General features: G+C 39.8%; 3 protein-coding genes across 3 annotated transcripts; 2 read left to right on the forward strand and 1 right to left on the reverse strand.

The window, feature by feature from the left end:
* The first annotated feature begins 396 nt into the window (after window positions 1-396).
* On the forward strand, window positions 397-17,374 carry LOC124141108. Its single transcript, XM_046509008.2, has 7 exons — window positions 397-504; window positions 1,398-1,480; window positions 12,374-12,464; window positions 13,760-13,859; window positions 14,862-15,003; window positions 16,491-16,542; window positions 17,248-17,374. The coding sequence occupies exons 2-6, from the start codon at window positions 1,399-1,401 to the stop codon at window positions 16,514-16,516; spliced, it is 441 nt and encodes a 146-aa protein (XP_046364964.2). The 5' UTR covers window positions 397-504; window position 1,398; the 3' UTR covers window positions 16,517-16,542; window positions 17,248-17,374.
* Window positions 2,873-8,557, forward strand: LOC125371564. The gene is made up of 3 exons (XM_048386074.1): window positions 2,873-4,629; window positions 4,870-5,030; window positions 5,358-8,557. The coding sequence occupies exons 1-3, from the start codon at window positions 4,372-4,374 to the stop codon at window positions 6,550-6,552; spliced, it is 1,614 nt and encodes a 537-aa protein (XP_048242031.1). The 5' UTR covers window positions 2,873-4,371; the 3' UTR covers window positions 6,553-8,557.
* LOC125374738 lies at window positions 8,267-11,318 on the reverse strand. The gene is made up of 2 exons (XM_048386073.1): window positions 10,489-11,318; window positions 8,267-10,066 (listed from the first exon to the last, which is right to left on the reverse strand). Exons 1-2 carry the CDS (start codon window positions 11,073-11,075, stop codon window positions 8,851-8,853), a joined length of 1,803 nt encoding a protein of 600 aa, XP_048242030.1. The 5' UTR covers window positions 11,076-11,318; the 3' UTR covers window positions 8,267-8,850.
* Window positions 17,375-18,115: the final 741 nt, after the last annotated feature.

An 18,115-nucleotide genomic window follows, 5' to 3' on the forward strand; every position in this document is an offset into this window, starting at 1 on the left:
AATCCCGAGGGGGCGATAACGCTTGTCAGTTAAACTCGACTCGAATAGATCACATGATCGGAGCTGTACCAAAGTGAAAACAATTTTCTGAACTTTGTTAGCTATCGAAACATGGCCCTGATTCCTCTATCCGTGTACCGCGCTAAGTTCTGGCTTCTACACGTCCGTGTCGTTGTACAAAACAACCTTAGCGCCTCGACTGTCGTCAGTCTATGTTAAGGTCATGGAGTTACGATCACCTTAGCAGTAAGATCGCTTTGTACAAAAGCACCCTTATCTACATCCGAGTTAACTGCAGCTACGCTGTACACTGAGCCTATTAGACGACTAGACTCCTTATATTAGGCAAGCGCGAGCACACTCCCGCTACGTGGATGGAGGTCTAAACGCTGATTGGTTGCCAGATAGGATCTACGTCATACTTGTTACCGGTTACGGGTTCAGGAAGCGCTGCGACGCGTGGGAAGAAGAGACGGCGTCCGTCATCATCTGCTATCATCACAGGTAGATTGTCCAATTGAACCTTGACTGCTGTTTTGATTGTCGTGGTTATTAATTAGGTTTATGTTTAAATGAATACAACCCGACCTCAAGAGTACACTGCCCTTTATCAAAGGGAAGTTAGTCAAGCTACTCTTACCCTAGTCTATTGGACGTCACGTTTGTTTGGTCTTCCTGTCCTGTCACACGTCACGAAGTGCAGAGTAAGATGTACAAAATGAAACAAGGTTACAATATTCGGCAAACTCCAACTGTTTTAAATATTGAGGAAGCCGCCCCAAGCCGCAGAGGTCTCCAAGTTGCCCAAACATGTAAAATGCCTCAGCTACGTCCCACTTCGACACTGATTTTCAGTACGTTATTACCATTGTATTGATAATGATAATGTTCAGTGCATACCCCAGTAGGCCTAGTTTCTCTAGATTCAGGATGGTTTTGACCAGGGCGACGCCATGTTTTGTTTGCAAAAAACTGAATGCCTAGTAGTACCTACTACTATCACCAGATATATATATATATATATATATATATATATATATATATATATGTGTGTGTGTGTGTGTGTGTGTGTGTGTGTGTGTTTATAAGTTACACAGATTTGCTGTGTATGCGATCATTGTAGAGTAAAGTAACTTTTGCCCTACTAACATATACAAACAATATATACAATCTTGATATTTACATTGTTGTTTTTTGTGACAATTATCGGCCCTGCGTTAACGTAAACGTCCATGTGACTGATCTTGCCGCGCCGTATGGTTTCTGGAAGTGACCGTCATTAGTTATTTGACATGTGTGCGCAAGGTGAAGGTTCGGCTAAAACATAGTATACGTGCACAACACTTTCCATTCTGTACCATGCATTGCTAATAACTAAATGTTTGTTTTAATTATAGTATGAGGACTTTAGCGCTTTTCTGTGTTTTGATGGCGGCCCTAAGTGTGACGCATGGAAAAGGAAAGACGCTCTCGAAGAAAAGTTAGTGTGTCGATGTTGGACATGTACTGTGGTCTATGTAAAGAATGCTATGCAAACCATTAATTTTAAAAGTAAACCCCATACTAAGTTGTGTATCTCAAGCATGCTAGGGCACATTGGGTTCCATGTGTTCTGACCAAATTTAAGGCTTTTGTGTCGTTGCTTTAGTATATCTATATAAAATATCACGAATGTTAGAAATGCACCCGGCCGTTGAAGATACCATTGTTTAATGACAATAAGACGGTTGAGCTAGTTGACAAATTATTGATAAATATTGAAAACTCTGAACACTCGATGACCCCAGCAGCCATGTTGCTTGGCTGGCGTCACAGACATTGTTTCACTTTAACAATTTACGTCATAGGGTTTGTAAACTGTAAACAAAGCCTTCTGAGGTGATCGCAACTCCCATACTTTAACACTGGCTTACGATAATCCGAGCGCTAACATCGCTTTGTGAAACGGTGCCCTGACTTATATATAAACACTAAAAATTAACCCTAGTTAAACTCTTCTTCTCCAAACGTTGTATGGAGAGGACGCCAGTGTCTGTGTCAATTATCTGAGACGGAACAGGGGCACGTTCAGATTGTAAGTCTGATTTTAGTCATATAGTAGTTAGTTTTTGAGTATGGTTTAACGCCGCTTTAAACAAAATTGCAGCAATATAACGGCGGGGGACTTCACACATTGTACCTATGTCGGGATTCGACCCGGGTCTTCGGCGTGACGAGCAAACGCTTTAACCATTAGGCTACCCGACCGCCCATAGTCATATGGTACTTACCAAACTGCCTTATATGTAGGGTGTTATAAGGACCATTAGAAATTTGGGAAATTTGCTGTTAAGGGTTTTGCTATGGGTTATCACTATAAGGACTAGTGGACTCAAACAATTTAATCGCCGTGAATGTGAGACCATACGAAACTGGGTTTTTTATTGCTTTCTGATTTTGGCTAAATTACATCAGAGGCCATCAACGTTTAAGGAGAAATAGGATTGCTTTCTCTTCCAACAAAGTTCGTAAAAACATTGTCAAAGTTTATGACGGTATGTCCAAATAGACTTTGACCAAGCTTTTGATTGAATTTTTTTGTAGTGTAACGGAGGCGTAAAGGTAGGCTGTTGTATGGTATTAAATTAATACGTGTCAACTTTTGATGTGTTCTATTTTTCTGTTGCGGATCGCGTAGATGTCTGCCTGTTTACACACGACAGTGAAATATTATATTCATACGCTTGGGCTAGTTTATGATGTCTATTCCCGTGATGTTCCAGGGTAGAATAGGTCTTCAGCAGATCATGCTTGCCGTAAAAGGCGACTAACGGGATCGTTTGGTCAGGCTCGCTGACTAGGTTGATGCATGTTATCGTATCCAAATCGTGTGGATCGATGCTCATGACATCAATCACTGGATTGTCTGGTCCAGACTCGATTATTAACAGAGCGCCGTCATATAGCTCGAATATTGCTGAGTGCGGCATTAAAAAAACACAACAACAACAACAACATGATGTCTAATCTATCCTGCTGCTTACAGTATCAATCATGATGTAGATTGTGCGCACCTTTTGTGTCTTTTTTCACGCAATGAATTACACTATGGATATTTAGCAATGTTCAGTATCACATATTACGTAGATCTAGGCCACACAATGAATAAACCTTCGTTTGAACATCATTTACATACCAGTTAAAATGTCTTAACTTTAGACAATTGTTAGAAGATGAAATGTAAATGTAACTGCAAAATGTACGTCTTCCCTTTGGAGGGTAATATTCAAAATTGTATCAGTGAATAGCCATTTCATTTCTTCCCAACAACAAACTGAAAGTATTTCTATGAAATATATATGCAACCATTTGTAGGGTGAATTGTCTTTGTCTTGGAATTGTTTTGACCGTTTGATTGACAGACTATTGATGCACTGTATAACGATTCATCAGCTGCGCGTTAGCTACAAACGATTAACGAATTTTGTATAATATTTTCAATTATTTCAACCTTTTTATATATTGTGATCACAGGATATTCTCTGTTTACTTCATTTTTACATGAATTGTTAAAAATGAATATAAACTGCCATGATAATTCCATACAAGAAGAAGCATTTTCACATCTTTCGTTCTATATTCAAGACATTATTTGCATCATCGTATCAATGTCGTCTTTCTTCGCGGACGTCGCCAAAGACATACAATAAGCCATGACGCCAAAAAGGTGTCAAAATATTAGTAATTCATTGCATTTGATGATAAGGCTAGTACTCCATTCATCAACACTTGTTAAATTGCACTTACACAATCAGGCAAATGTGGGACTCTAAGGACAAATTTACATGATTGATGAGGTCATCCATTTGACTATTACTTCCTTTTTATGTAGTACGATTTCCTTATTTCGTGTGTTAATACCTAAACAAGTAGAGTCACAATATTGATATTTGCGTTGGAATAGTTTGGTTCCTCGTGAACAAAGCATTACAAATATATGTTGTCCTTAGCCACAGCAAATTTTCACCAAGTGAGGTGAATTACAATGAATTAGTGCAGAGCATAGCTGAGTTATGTCCCCTTTTCTGGACTATCGCGCATATGATCAGAGACCTTTTACAAAATCAACATCCGTGTTCTGAAAACGTAGTCACTGCCTTTTATATATTAAAATACTCTTTTTTTTGTGCCTAAATGTAGTGTCCTAATGTTAAAAACTGCAGATGAGAAAAGCATTTATGCTAGGATGGTAAACAGTATTCGACTTTCCGAAAAGTCAAGTTCAATGAGAGTTATCCGTCTTGAGTTGGAACTCTTCAATTGGCTGGATGAACTTCCGCCGAGTACTGTCAACTTCCGTCGAAAACAGCGCGCTGCTTCGAAGCTGTCAAAATGGGGAAGCAATACTGCTGTATTTGTAGCAATTTTAGGGGAAAGATAGTCGGTGAAAGAATAGTATCTCTACACGTCATTCCAGTAAGCAAGTCCCTACGACAAGCGTGGATAAGGCGACTTCGGTTAGTGAGAAAAGACCTCACAGTGACCAAGCACACGGAAATATGCTCAGAACATTTCGTGGGTGGTAACGGTCCAGGCATAGGGCATGATGTTCCATCGATTTTTCCGAAGAAAAATTACAGTACTTGCACAGTGAGTTATGTTGATTCTTATAAGATTTATGCTATTGTTGGTGTATTTAATGGGTTTTATCGTTTGTGAATGTTATGTGATTGTGAAAAAAGTGCTATGATTAAAACTTGAAATGAAAAAAACAAACAAAAACGTTTCAAGTTGTGTTGATCTTAAAATTTTATGTATCCTCTCTTTCATCTTATTTGTTTGAATAAATAGAAAAAAAATGTCTCAGTGTCTGTTGATAATTTGTTGCAGGTGTCTGATGCTGACTTTGTTGATACCTCGAAGCCAAATGAAAGCCCATTCAAGCAGGCCTGTGACCCTGAATCTCCCAAAGTGACTTTGCAGGTACATGGAGGGACTCCTCAGTCTGATGAAATTGAACATCATTCCACAACATTCAGTCAAGGTGCCAGGTACAGCGGGAACATAAGTTTTTTCTCTTTTTTGAATTTGTTGATTATTATGAGAAGTTATGCTTAACAAGACAAAATATAAAAATCATGGTGTAGTCTCTCTTACTTACAGAACAATAAAATATAAAGAGCATAAAATATATATAGAGAGCATAAAATATAATAGAGCATTGACCAATAAACTTGATAATACACTTCTTATATTAGCTTTTGTATTAACAGATTTATGTTAATTTATTTTTTATTAATTTTAATTCCTTTAACCTCAAAATATCGGGGAAAAACTATATATTTAATGTGATGAAAAGCTATTTATTATTTTGACAGATCCTATGACGTTGCATCAATTATGCTGCATGACTACTGTGAGGCTGTGTGTGAAGACGACATCAGTTGCATGAGATATGGATCATCGCAAACAGAAATGGTGGAAGTTAGAAGCATGTCTACTCAAACTGACGATGTAATGTTCCAGTGTTTAAATCCTGTGAAAACATCCTGTGCAATGACTCAGACTGAGACTGAAAATAAAAAAGTCTTTCGCAATCAAGCCACTCAAGTCAAACTTCCTGATTTAACATTTTTTGATGTGAAGAATGATTCAGAATTGGTAACCTATTATACAGGTCTTGTGGATGCAGAAAAGTTTTCATGTTTATTTGACGAGTTTTCTGAGGTTCATGACAGGGACTATCCAACATCCAATATCGGACGCCCTAAATCTTTGTCTTTGATAGACGAGTTCTTTCTAGTGTTGATGCGTCTTAGACTTGGACTCCTAGTTGTTGATTTATCAAAGCGATTTCATATTTCCAGAAGCTGCTGTGCTGATGTCATTAATAGATGGATTGATATTTTGTACAACAATTTATCCTTCCTAGTTGTCTGGCCATCAATGGATACTATTAATACAACTATGCCTCAAGGTTTTAAAGATCTGTATCCAAATACAAGGGTTGTTATAGATTGTACAGAATTATTTACAGAAAAACCTTACTCTATTGGTAAACAGTCACAAATGTACAGTCATTATAAAAGTCACATAACATTTAAAGCGCTTGTTGGTGTCACTCCAAATGGTGTTGTTAGCTTTGTCTCTGACTTGTGGTCAGGAGCTATAAGTGACCGGCAAATAACAGTAGAATCCGGACTTTTAGATTTGTGTGATGTAGGTGATGCAATCATGGCGGATAAGGGATTTACAATCTCAGACTTGACAACACCAAGAGGTATACTCTTAATAATTCCACCAAAGAAACATAAGAGAAAACAGCTGACTGCTGTAGAAATTGAACAAACTAGGAGAATAGCGAACTTGAGAATCCATGTTGAAAGGCACATGGAACGTGTCAAGAATTTCAGAATTTTGCAGGGTATAATTCCAATTACAATTTCAAAATCTGTAAACAAAATCTGGAAAATCTGTAATGCTTTGACTACTCTGCTTCCCCCTCTTTATCCTCATGACCAAGAAATTGATGACAATTACTTCTTTGATGACAGTTCCTTGCTTGCTCTGTAATTAGTAGGATTAGCATAATCTTATTGCAGCTCCAGATGTGAATGGTCACATGATATTTTCTGCTGTATTTAAACTTAATAATCATGGTATCATGATAACAATTTTGTATTGAAAACATTGAGCCAAATAAGTCTAGACAAATAAGTCTATTTTTGTCCAATATGACTATTGACATTACCACCTACTGGTTGTCTATTTTTGTTTTACTTATTGAATCAAAGCATTGATATAGAAATCCTGACTCTTCATATAAGTAGCAAGTTGACCAAAGGGGGAAAATTAATCAGCCAACCATTCTGTCATTGAGACCGTGCGGGTGGAACGTTTTTAGCTCAAATATCCACCTCAGTTCAAGTGCTCTCCTCTTAACTGTGGTGTCAGTAGACTCAGGGTTTTCCTTGAGCTGTGCTATGATGTTATATCTAACATCTTTGGTGCTGTGATCATCACTATTGAAGTGATTAGCTACAGGTTTGTCTCTCTTGTAGCTGATGTCTGCAAAGTGTTCTTTCAGTCTAGTCTGAAATTCTCTTTTGGATTCTCAAACGTATTGTTTCTTGCATTTGTTACAAGTTAGCAAGTAAACTATGTTTTTACTTGTACATTCAAACTTGTGGATTTTGAATGTTTTGCCTAATGTCGAGCTGCGAAACGTATGTGTTTTACCTAAGGAGTTGCAGATTTTGCATCCTTCTCTTTTGCAACTCTCATTTACGAAGTTGACTACCTTGCCGCTAATTTGCGGTTTGGTGGGTGGGTGGGTAGTGTAGTACTGTCCTGAAGTAAGACAAGTTCTATGGATGAACAACTTCTTTATTACAATTAGTGCGACGTTTCGGTGTAGATCCTAACACCTTTATCAAGCAAGTGATGGATAGGGCTAAACAACATAGGTATATATACACTTATTGACATCTAAGTTGTTACAGTGACTAGTTGATGGACACAGAGAGGTGATTAAGCTAATTGGAAGCCAGTGGATGACTAATGAACACAGAGTAACTAGCAGAGTAAACAAGCAGACTGATGTTAATTTTATATTACCAAGTTTGTAAAAATCATTGGAGACTGCTTTGATAAACGACTCTAGTGTTGGGTCGGTATAAGGTCTAGGGGTGTAAGTGCTTTTGGGACCGAATTTGTGATCCAGTGTGTTTTGGAGCGGGTGTGAAGTGCCATCAATGGAAGAATCATGGAAAAAATGAGTGAGACATAATTTTCTGAAAAATTGTTTCAGGTCGGAAAAGGTTTTACTTTTGTCAGTAAATCTAGGGGTGGGGCTAAAAGTGAGTCCCTTGTTAAGAACCTCTTATTCAGATGGATTAAGGTCATAATCGGAAAGATTGATAACAAAGTTGTCATGATAAGATTCACCAGTTTTATTATCTGAGTTATTGTTCAGATTCAGATTAGAAAGTTTATTGCACAAACTGTTGTTGTTGAAGTTGAGGTGTTTCGACAACAGCTCTAGGGCCCGTTTGAGGTCCCGCGAATTGTTTCCTTGATTGCCCCTGTCGGGGCGGAAGTTCTGTCGTGGTCTGCGTAGTCCACGAGCTCGATCACGTGATGGTTGTCTCGAGGGGCGAAACTTGGGAGATTTGGCCCGTTTCTGGGTCGGGGTCCCTTGCACGTATAGTTTGGCGGCGAAGGGGTCAGATTTGATAGCCGCCTGTTGTAGGCTAACAAATCTGGTGTTGAATTTTTCATGTGTGGACTTGTGCTCTCTGTCTTTGACTGCTTGACAAGCAGTGTTGATGATGTTTTGAGAGTGTTGATCCGCTTTGGAGATAATTTTATCTTCCAACAGTTTCACTGATTCGTTGACGGAAACAAGCTGGCGTTCTAAAAGTTCTTTTTGTGTACTCATGAGTGTGAGTTTATCTTCATATAAGAACATAAACAATTTCATGTTTTAGCTGTGACAGCAGGATCATAGTCCCATGGTTCTAATTTTTGTGACAATAACTAAAAATGAAAGAAATAAACGCTTGATGATTTTCTTAAATCATGTTGTCCATGTTGTCATTTCAAGACGTTACAGAATATATGTTATGATATGTTATGGCTTAATAGAATGGTTCAAGAAATTACAAGGAGAAGAAGATATCCTATGTCTAAGCGACATACTATCTGAATGGTCAGTCGCCGTGAATGCGGCGTTAAGTAACAATTCACCCATTGAATGGTAAGTATCTATGACTATCAAAGAAAGATATGATATGGTATTGAGTGAAACATTGAATTGACTGAGTGAGCATAGGGTAAAACAACTGGTAAGATGGTAGTGCAACGGTCAATCTAATACAGTGAAACACCTCGCTGGACACGTAGGGTATATTTTTCAGGAATAATGGCTGACAGATAGAAACTGCGAAGCCTTGTGACCATCTGATGCCACTTGTTCTCGTCAAATGTAATCCTTTCAATAGATATCCCTTTGAGAGTCCACAGCACAAAATCACACCAAGTTCTTTTGGTCAAGGCCATCTGTCCTTGTACTTGAAAGTAGTATGCATGGTTTTCTTTTAGAGTCACATTTTTGTCCACAATATGGCAGAAGAAATTTGTATTTGATGCAGCCTCTTCTGGTGTTAGATCTCTGAAAACAGATGGACATTTAATCTCTACTAAGCCATGTTGATTACTACATGTACTACAATCTGTGCATGACACAAGTCCATCAGGGCTAGTTGCAAGGTAAGGGTAGTCTGTATTCACAATTAGTCCACACTGAGACACTTTCAACTGTGGATGAAGACCTGCCATTTTGTTGATATACTGCCGCCTTGCTGCCGATTCATGTGAAAGTCCCCATCTGGTATGTCTGTTACCAAATTCGCCCCGATATCCCATTAGGTCACATACAAGTCTATCTGGAGCTGTAGATGTCTGTCGGATAAATACTTTGCCAAACTGTGAACTTGTTATCCTTTCCAATCTGGCTTCCTTCCAAAACTTTGTTTTATGTTGTCCTCTTGTCATTCTCTCTATTGACCTCACATCCTTTTCTGACACTTTCATGGAATCAAAATAATTTTGAAAGGTAGTTTGACAGGTTGGCGATTTAATATCAACATAGTCAGGAATACAACGATCAATGCATGGTATTTTTGGAAGTTCTGGCATAGGTTCAGGAGCTTGAGTAACAGTAGTTGTATTAACAACATATCCACATTTACTTTTTGTTTCATGACCAATTAACTTCTTATTAAATCTTGTGAGATTTATTGTTGTCTGTGGCATGTTGCTGTTGGGACACATTGATCTTTTGTTGATTGTTCCATTCTGTATTCCGACAGTACCTTGTGTAGTCCCAGTACCTTTTTGTTGACTCTTCCTGCCACTTGACATCAGGTTCAAGTCATCCGATTTCATTGGATCCAACTTCCTTTTTCTGGGAATTTTCCACTTGCACTCAACTGATGTGCATGAAAGCAAACCATCCTTTTTCTTCTGACTAATGTCTGCAAGGGCATGAAGCAGGGCTGATACATGATTACAAGCCTCCCCGGCACTGCAAAAACAAAATTAGTTATATTTATTAATATTATTTGGACTCTAGCTTTAATATTATGAAATAACAATCAAATGCATATAAAATGACACAGTCATGTTTCCTCTATTTCACCCTAAATAATTATTATTTTTAATGTAATCAGCTAAAGATGTCACATATTAATAAGCAACAATATCAATAATCTGTTTATTTATTTAAATTAACAAAAGTGAATGAGAGGTCCCACAAAGGAAGAGATTTTAAAATGTATCAATTACTTTGCTGGTATTTGGAATTAATAATTTACAAATCTTTTGATCAAACTTAATATTTGGAACATATTTTCTTTGAAAAGGTTTTTAAACGTTTTGTTTGTAAAAAAACAGCGATCTAGATATAGATGACACGACTGTAGTTATATAAATGCAAAGTCTACATACCCAGCTGCACAAGTACAATTTGCTGAATGAACACGACCTGTAACTTTTGAGAGACTTGCCCAAACTTCGTGATCGGGGCTTTTCTTAGGATCCGCTGTTGGTAGTGATGGTATGACACGGCATCTGACAAACATATGGTCACAGTCGTGATGGATGTTGTGTAGAGCTACGCCGTGAACATGTCTATCTTGGTAAAACACCACTGCCTTCATTTGTCGTTTAGCCATCATGGGTTTCGTGTCTGAAGTCCTATGGTTGCTAAGTACCATATAATTGTAGATTTCCTTCTCTGAGAATTCCGGCAATGATTCAACAGCATCGTTCCATCCAATCATTAATGTAGTGGGGTCTGGCATTCGATATCCGCTGGGTGTGACGAGCTTCCGTTGCAAGGATATAACGCCTTTACTTGGTTGTACTAAGGTGGTTGCATCCAAACGAAGTGCCTTCGCCCCTCTTGCTCGCGCTAAAACTTGTGCTCTTATCCCAGTCACCTTTTGATTTCGTTCCCGTAGGTATTCACGCAATTCTTTAACTGTCATTTGATGGAATTCATCATCAACGTCAATATTGTTATTTGCCGACATTTTGAAGGTTTACTCGGCGGAAGTGAACGTGAAAAGGGGACATCACTCTAATTTTCTTTGCAAAGGGAGATAACAACACTTTTCGGAAAGTCGAATATAATGCACCACATTCACCCCTGTGACTGACCACCTTGCACCGATTGGAAGGGTTTCAGATCGGGGCGTTTTCTAGGACATGGACTAATTGTCATCCGAAATATTCTTAAGGTATTTCTTCAAATTTGGTATTGAAAAGTATCCTATCCAAAGTTGATAACATCATGAAAATGTCCTATTGGCATTTGTCTCCAGTATAATCATTGCTGTTGAACAAATGTATGCTGGTTCAACCATGGAAAGTCTCCCCCCTGGGGATTTCGGATTAGAAATGGTCCAAAGGTGCTTGTACGAGACTACTAATGGAACGGGATGGGCAATCTTAGTGACTTAGCATCTTAACGTACCACGACGGGGACTTTGCTTTTGTTTGTTTGTTGTTTAAGCTTTACTTTGCATTTTTCCAGCTACATGGAACCGGTAGAATAGGTCTTCAAAACCCATGCTTGCCGTAAAAGGTGACTATGCTTGTCGTAAAAGGCGACTAACGGGATCGGTTGGTCAGGCTCGCTGACTTGGTTGATGCATGTCATCGATCCCAATTGCGTGGATCGATGCTCATGTTGTCAATCACTGGATTGTCTGGTCCAGACTCGATTATTTACAGACCGCCGTCATATAGCTGGAATATTGCTGAGTGCGGCGTTAAACAACAAACCAACCAACCAATCCAGCTACATGATATAAATAATCGAGTCTGTACCAGACAATCCAGTGACTGACATTATGAGAATCGATCTACGCAACTGGGGATACGATGACAAGACTAAACCATCGATCTACGCAACTGGGGATACGATGACAAGACTAGACCAGAGATCAATGTAGATAAGAATGCAGGGATAATTCTACGGTGGGGCCTTGTGCTTTCAGCCCCTGAATTTGAAGAAAGCCCACATTTTCAATTACAGTGGAGGATTTTAACATTGTGTGGGTGTACCTCTGGAATATTTGAAATCTTCACATAAAGGGCCCATATCAGTGACTGGATTGTCTGGTCCAAACTCGATTATTTACAGACCACCGTCATATAGCTGGAATATTGCTGAGTGCGGCGTTAAACAAAAACAAACAAACCGCCCGAAGACCAATCTGTCTCTCCTCCTTTCCCCTCCCCTCTCTTCTCTCTCTTTCTCCTCTCTCTCTCTCTTCCCCCTTTAATACGTGACCAGTCCCTAACTCCCCTTGCCATTCACTTGCAGGTCAATTCGAACTGAAGACAGCGATTGTCCGCACTTTCGACAATAAGTTGCTTCGTTTCCTGAGAATGACAAAGGGATGGATTAAAATGAGGCGAGTTATTTTAGGACCATACTTTTAAAAGTGAATATAGAAGTGTAGGAAGTGAGTTCGTGGCGAACCCTTGTAGCTTGTCCCGGAATGACACGAGTTGGCACGGTTTCTATAAAGACGACAGTGAACATCTGCGAAGAACCAACAGCGGGAAGGACAGACTTTTGCAGGAAGCTGATGTTGCGCTTCGTGCTTGTGATGCGATTGTACTGAGTCAACTGAGGTTACCATTTATGCCGATCTAACTTTAACTTAACATAGCGTGAAGATCCGTGCTAGAATAGGTCTTCAGCAGTTCATGCTTGCTGTAAAAGGCAACTTTGCTTGTCGTAAAAGGCGACTAACGGGATCGGGTGGTCAGGCTCGCTGACTTGGTTGATGCATGATTTTGTATAACAATTGCGTGGATCGATGCTCATGATGTCAATCACTGGATTGTCTTGTCCAGACTCGATTATTTACAGACCGCCGTCATATAGCTGGAATATTGCTGTGCGGCGTTAAACAACAAACCAAACCAAACCAAAACCAAACATAGTGTTTAATCATAACTTAGCTGTCATGACATGAAAATGGGTTTAACGTCGTTCAAGATTATTACACTTATATATATAACGATGTGTGTGTGTATCTTTGTGTTTGTGTCCGCGTTTACTAGTCCGAACTAATGCCGGTTTTATACTTGATAACCCACTCGGACAGTATACTGACTCTGTTTGAGCAGTCCTTGACCCTTGAAGATCCGGGGTAGAATAGGTCTTCAGCAACCCATGCTTGCCGTAAAAGGTGACTATGCTTGTCGTAAAAGGCAACTAACGGGATCGGGTGGTCAGGCTCGCTGACTTGGTTGATGCATGTCATCGATCCCAATTGCGTGGATCGATGCTCATGATATCAATCACTGGATTGTCAGGTCCAGACTCGATTATTAACAGACCGCCGTCATATAGCTGGAATATTGCTGAGTGCGGCGTTAAACAACCAACTAACCAACCAGCCTTGTTGTATCACGTTTATGCCAAGCGCCAGTCAGGGTAACACATGTCATCTTTTTACCCGGAATTGAACAGTATTTAAGTTATATCACGGCATGTCAGCTAAATGCACAGGTTTGTTTTACTAACCACAAACTCATGAAGACCGATATGGTGCTGAAAAACTAAGAATCACGATCGTAGAATCCCAACAGCAGACTCGATAAATCTCACTAAGTTAAGTGAGTTAAGATTTAATGTCGCATCATTGTCGCAGTCATTCGCAAATATTCTAAATATTTGTTTCTCCTTAAAACACAGTCGTACGCAAGTGAAGCATCTACTATATTTGAACAGACGTCATATGGTGCGCAACTGCAAGCTCTACCGTAAATACGCCTCCGACAGACTATTGCACCTCGTAAGTATGCTTTGTTCAAAATGTCAGTATTCTGTGGCGATTCGTGGTTTGAACCAAAGGAGAGTAAATGGATAGGGTAGTCTGTCTGGGTGCTTGGTTGATTGTGTTTCATGTTACCTTGACTGTGTGGATCATTGTTCACAATATCAATCCCTGGTTTGTCGGGTCCAGACTCGAACATTTGGCTGGAACATTACTGAATGCGGCGTTAACTGCACTGTACTAAACTCCAGCGTTAGAAACTAACAGTTTTAGACCACTAGTCCTTATAATGATAGCATATAGCAAAACCCTTAAAAGGGGGCAAATTTCTACTAGTCCTTGTGATACCTTAACTATTGGGCAGTTTGGCAAGGACTATAGGACTAGCGCCATATTCTAACGCTGTACTTTTCAAGCACATCCAATTTGGGTAGAGCAAGGTGACCTCCACATTTCACGTTTCTCCTCTGTCATTGGTTGAATGGTTGTTTAACGCCGCACTCAGCAATATTCCAGCTATATGACGGCGGTCTGTAAATAATCGAGTCTGGACCAGACAATCCAGTGATTAATATCATGAGCATCGATCCACGCAATTGGGATCGATGACCTGCATCAACCAAGTCAGCGAGCCTGACCACCCGATCCCGTTAGTCACCTTTTACGACAAGCATGGGTTGCTGAAGACCTATTCTACCCCGGATCTTTACGGGTCCTCCTCTGTCAAGACATGATAACATGGCCCGTAACTCTCTTATGTCACAGACCCCTAAGGATCAGAGTTATAACTGATATCAAGCAACCCATGCTCGCCATACGAGACTACTGGCGGGATCGGGTGTTCAGGCTCGGTGACTTAGTTGACGCATTTATCGTACCCCAATTGTGTTGATCGATGCTCATGATTTTAAGTCACTGGATTATCTGGTTTAGGCTCAATTATTTACAGACCGCCGTCATAAGCTGGAATATCTGTAAATGCGGCATTAAACAACGATCACACAATCACTCATGTTATAGGATCGTCGACTAACTCCGGAGAACTACGCACAGATGGGTCAAGTCATTGGTTCACGTATCAAGATGGGTTGGAGGTACTACCGGATGCTATCTGAAACCCCGCTCACAAAGTTGACAAAACAAATGGAAAAGTTTCTCTCCAGTGAGTAACACATACGTTGAGAAACATTACCGGTCCTGTGTGTGTATATGTTCTATAAGATAGTTAGTGAAAAGCCTGTCCGCTCAACTGAAAATATAATCGAAATTAGGCATACAAGTCTAGTCTGATGGGACTCCCTTCATAATGATTATGTTAAAAGTTAAAGATGGGTTCCTTGATCCAGGACTTGACCCTTAATTCTTTTAAAAAACTTTTCATACTGATGGTGATTCATTCTTGTGTTCATGTGCCTAAAGTTCGTAAGAATTCAATGTACTGTAAATAGATTTCAGTTTCACATCTTAATGGCATCTCCAGTGTGTAACCTACTGACATCATATATACGTGTATGGCAACAGCATGGAGCAAAACTCTAACATGATGACCATGTATTGATGATAGCTTTCTTCAAATTTGTTTTGGAAGATTTTCTCATTCATCCCATTTTCCTCGACATTGACTAATTCTCGTCTTAAATTTCATACAGATATGTTTAGTTAAACTTTGTTAATGCAATGATAAAATAATACAATTGTCCTAATAATAGCCAAATCGCTGAATCTAACTATTATTTTTAAAATATCTTCTATTTATCACCCTCGTTTATCCAGGGTATTTTATCTCCGTTCTATTATGATATATACCATGGACCCATTCGCTACCCATTGCTTCGGTTTAAGCCCGTGTATTTGGAAGGGTAGATGCTAAAACTACCCTAAAACTCCACTTATTCTCATGAGCAAAGTATTTTCTATGCCAGGGCATACCTGCAAACACTCAGGTCACTGACGTCACAGCGGAAAGCTATGGTGTGGCAGGTCCAGGGTATTTATTCGTAATGGTGTGGAGATCTAGTTGATACTCAAAGCTGACAATTTACGTGAGGCAGTACAAATCACCACACAACAAAGAAGGAAATGCAGGGCAGTGCTGATGCCTATGTATTGTGTATCAGTAGTGTTCAATACATTATTTGGATATGATAGATATTTCCAGGGATGCTGACAACTTACCGACTCCATTTGCCAATTTGTATCATTTTGTGAAATAAGCCATGAAAACAGTAAACCGTTTATGCCACAACGTGGCACATTACATGGGCGTTTCCAGGAATGGTTTAGTTAGGGGATGGCAGAAGTAGAGTCAGAGGTATGGGAAATGGTAAGATTTAAATCCAATCTCATTGAAATCAGATCTTAGTTCTCGCTATCGCTAAACAAAGATCTGATTTTAATGAGATTGGATTTAAATACTTTACTATGACTTTCCTCTAAGAAGCCCGCAAGAAGTGCTTGCAGGATTCAAATAGCTGCGGCCAGAGGGATGTATGAATTGCCACTGAATGCTGTACTGGTAATGTCAACATCCGTTCTAACACATGGGTACAGCGTTAACACCGAGTCATAACCGTTCTTTGATACTAATATGAGGACTGGAAAACCCAACAGTACGTACCATTTGTTTGTTGATTTTAATTCTGTTTACAGAATTGCCTGGTAACTTATCCTGCTAAAGTGATGCGTGCGGCTCTCTGATGAGGTAACACACCCAGTCCCTGACAGTGTCGCCATTTATAATACACTGAGTAACGATTCTGTTATGCATATTTAGGTGATGGCACATAGCTCATCTGTAAACCACCAAGATGGAGTAATAGATCAGAATTTCATTAATTTGGTTTGGCTATGGAAATTGTAATGTTAATTGCCCCTGTCGATTGTAACAATATTTTATATCGGTTTTGCTGACAATAAAGTAAAATTACTTGTACCCAATTGATCATTAGTAAGTGAGTGAGGATGGTTTTACGCCGCTTTTAGCAATATTCCAGCAGTATCACGGGGTGGGGGGGGGGGGGGGGGACACCAGGGATTGGCATCACACATTGTACCCATGTCGGGAATCGAACCAGGGTCTTCGGCGTGACGAGCGAACTCTTTAACCACTGGGCTACCCGACCGCCCCTCATTGATCATTAGAGCACAACAAAAGGCTCTGACACTGGGCATTTGTCATTTGGGCCACGTGTTTAAAGTATTATCTCGATTGTGTACTTCAACCATACACGTTATACAGCAGTTCCAAATGCAATGCCCAGGCTGTGGTTCAGGAAAACACACACACACACACACACACACACACACACACACACACACACACCTATATTGCTGGAATATTGCTAAACGTGGCAACAACTCATCGGTATTTCCTCGTATTTAATCTTTATTTGCTACTTTGTTACAGATGTCTCCCCTTAATACAATGTGTTTGCTTCGCCTCAAGTGCCCCTTGGCCAGACACTGTCAAGTTTTCATCCAACCTTGAACTTCGCAGCCGCGGGAATGTAATAGAACACTCTCAAGGTCAAGGCCACTAGTAGTCCTTGTTGGTTGGATGAATGCAAAGAAGCGTCATCTTGATAAATACGGAAATCTATATATAAGTAAAGGATTTGACGTATTGAGTGTTCAGGTTCCTCCAAGCAAGGTGATCCAGCCCAAGAAGGCTCAGGTCGTCATGCAGGAGGTGATCAATATTCTAGACGACAGCAGCAGACGTGATAAGCCACTCATGATCCACGGTTTCTCTGTGGGGGGATATCTCTATGGCGAGATGCTGGTCACATTGAGGGATCAGGCGGCTATAAACACCAGTATTCGAGATCGACTTTTGGGTCAGATTTTTGACAGCCCTGTTGACTTTGCAAGTGTTCCACGAGGATTCCTTGTAGCACAGAAGTGGATCAGTAAGGGAATCCCAGTCCACCTAAAATGCTGGGAGAACTGCCTAGTGTAAGCCATTTCCACTGACACCCTGACCAGTAGAATCAGACATGGCGTCCTTGGATAAATTGGAATCTCTGCTCTGGGGAGGAAAACGTTGTTCAGGCAGAAAAGAAAGGATAGTTGAATGTATTGACATATTTTCTTTACTGCCATCATATTATCATAGCATCCTGACAAGAGTGATCTCCCTTTCATTACAAGTTTTCCACTGGATACAGTCCATTTTTTAGAAATATTTTAAATACCTTGTCTGGTCATGCTTTTAAGATCTCACAAAATACATATTTGCCTGTGTAACTTTCTCCTCCTCTTAAAAAGCCAGATTG

This window comes from Haliotis rufescens, unplaced genomic scaffold (genome assembly GCF_023055435.1).
Source record: "Haliotis rufescens isolate VD_foot unplaced genomic scaffold, xgHalRufe1.0.p SCAF_6, whole genome shotgun sequence".
NCBI lineage: Eukaryota > Metazoa > Mollusca > Gastropoda > Lepetellida > Haliotidae > Haliotis > Haliotis rufescens.

Excerpts from the sequence above, each read along its gene's own strand:
- LOC125371564 (XM_048386074.1), top strand. The coding sequence starts at position 4,372 with ATGGGGAAGCAATACTGCTGTATTTGTAGCAATTTTAGGGGAAAGATA. Across the intron at positions 4,630-4,869 it reads AAAATTACAGTACTTGCACA|GTGTCTGATGCTGACTTTGT; the intron begins GTGAGTTATGTT and ends AATTTGTTGCAG. Across the intron at positions 5,031-5,357 it reads ACATTCAGTCAAGGTGCCAG|ATCCTATGACGTTGCATCAA; the intron begins GTACAGCGGGAA and ends TTATTTTGACAG.
- LOC124141108 (XM_046509008.2), top strand. The coding sequence starts at position 1,399 with ATGAGGACTTTAGCGCTTTTCTGTGTTTTGATGGCGGCCCTAAGTGTG. Across the intron at positions 12,465-13,759 it reads AAGGGATGGATTAAAATGAG|TCGTACGCAAGTGAAGCATC; the intron begins GCGAGTTATTTT and ends CTTAAAACACAG. Across the intron at positions 13,860-14,861 it reads CCGACAGACTATTGCACCTC|GATCGTCGACTAACTCCGGA; the intron begins GTAAGTATGCTT and ends CTCATGTTATAG.
- LOC125374738 (XM_048386073.1), bottom strand. The coding sequence starts at position 11,075 with ATGTCGGCAAATAACAATATTGACGTTGATGATGAATTCCATCAAATG. Across the intron at positions 10,067-10,488 it reads AATTGTACTTGTGCAGCTGG|TGCCGGGGAGGCTTGTAATC; the intron begins GTATGTAGACTT and ends TTGTTTTTGCAG.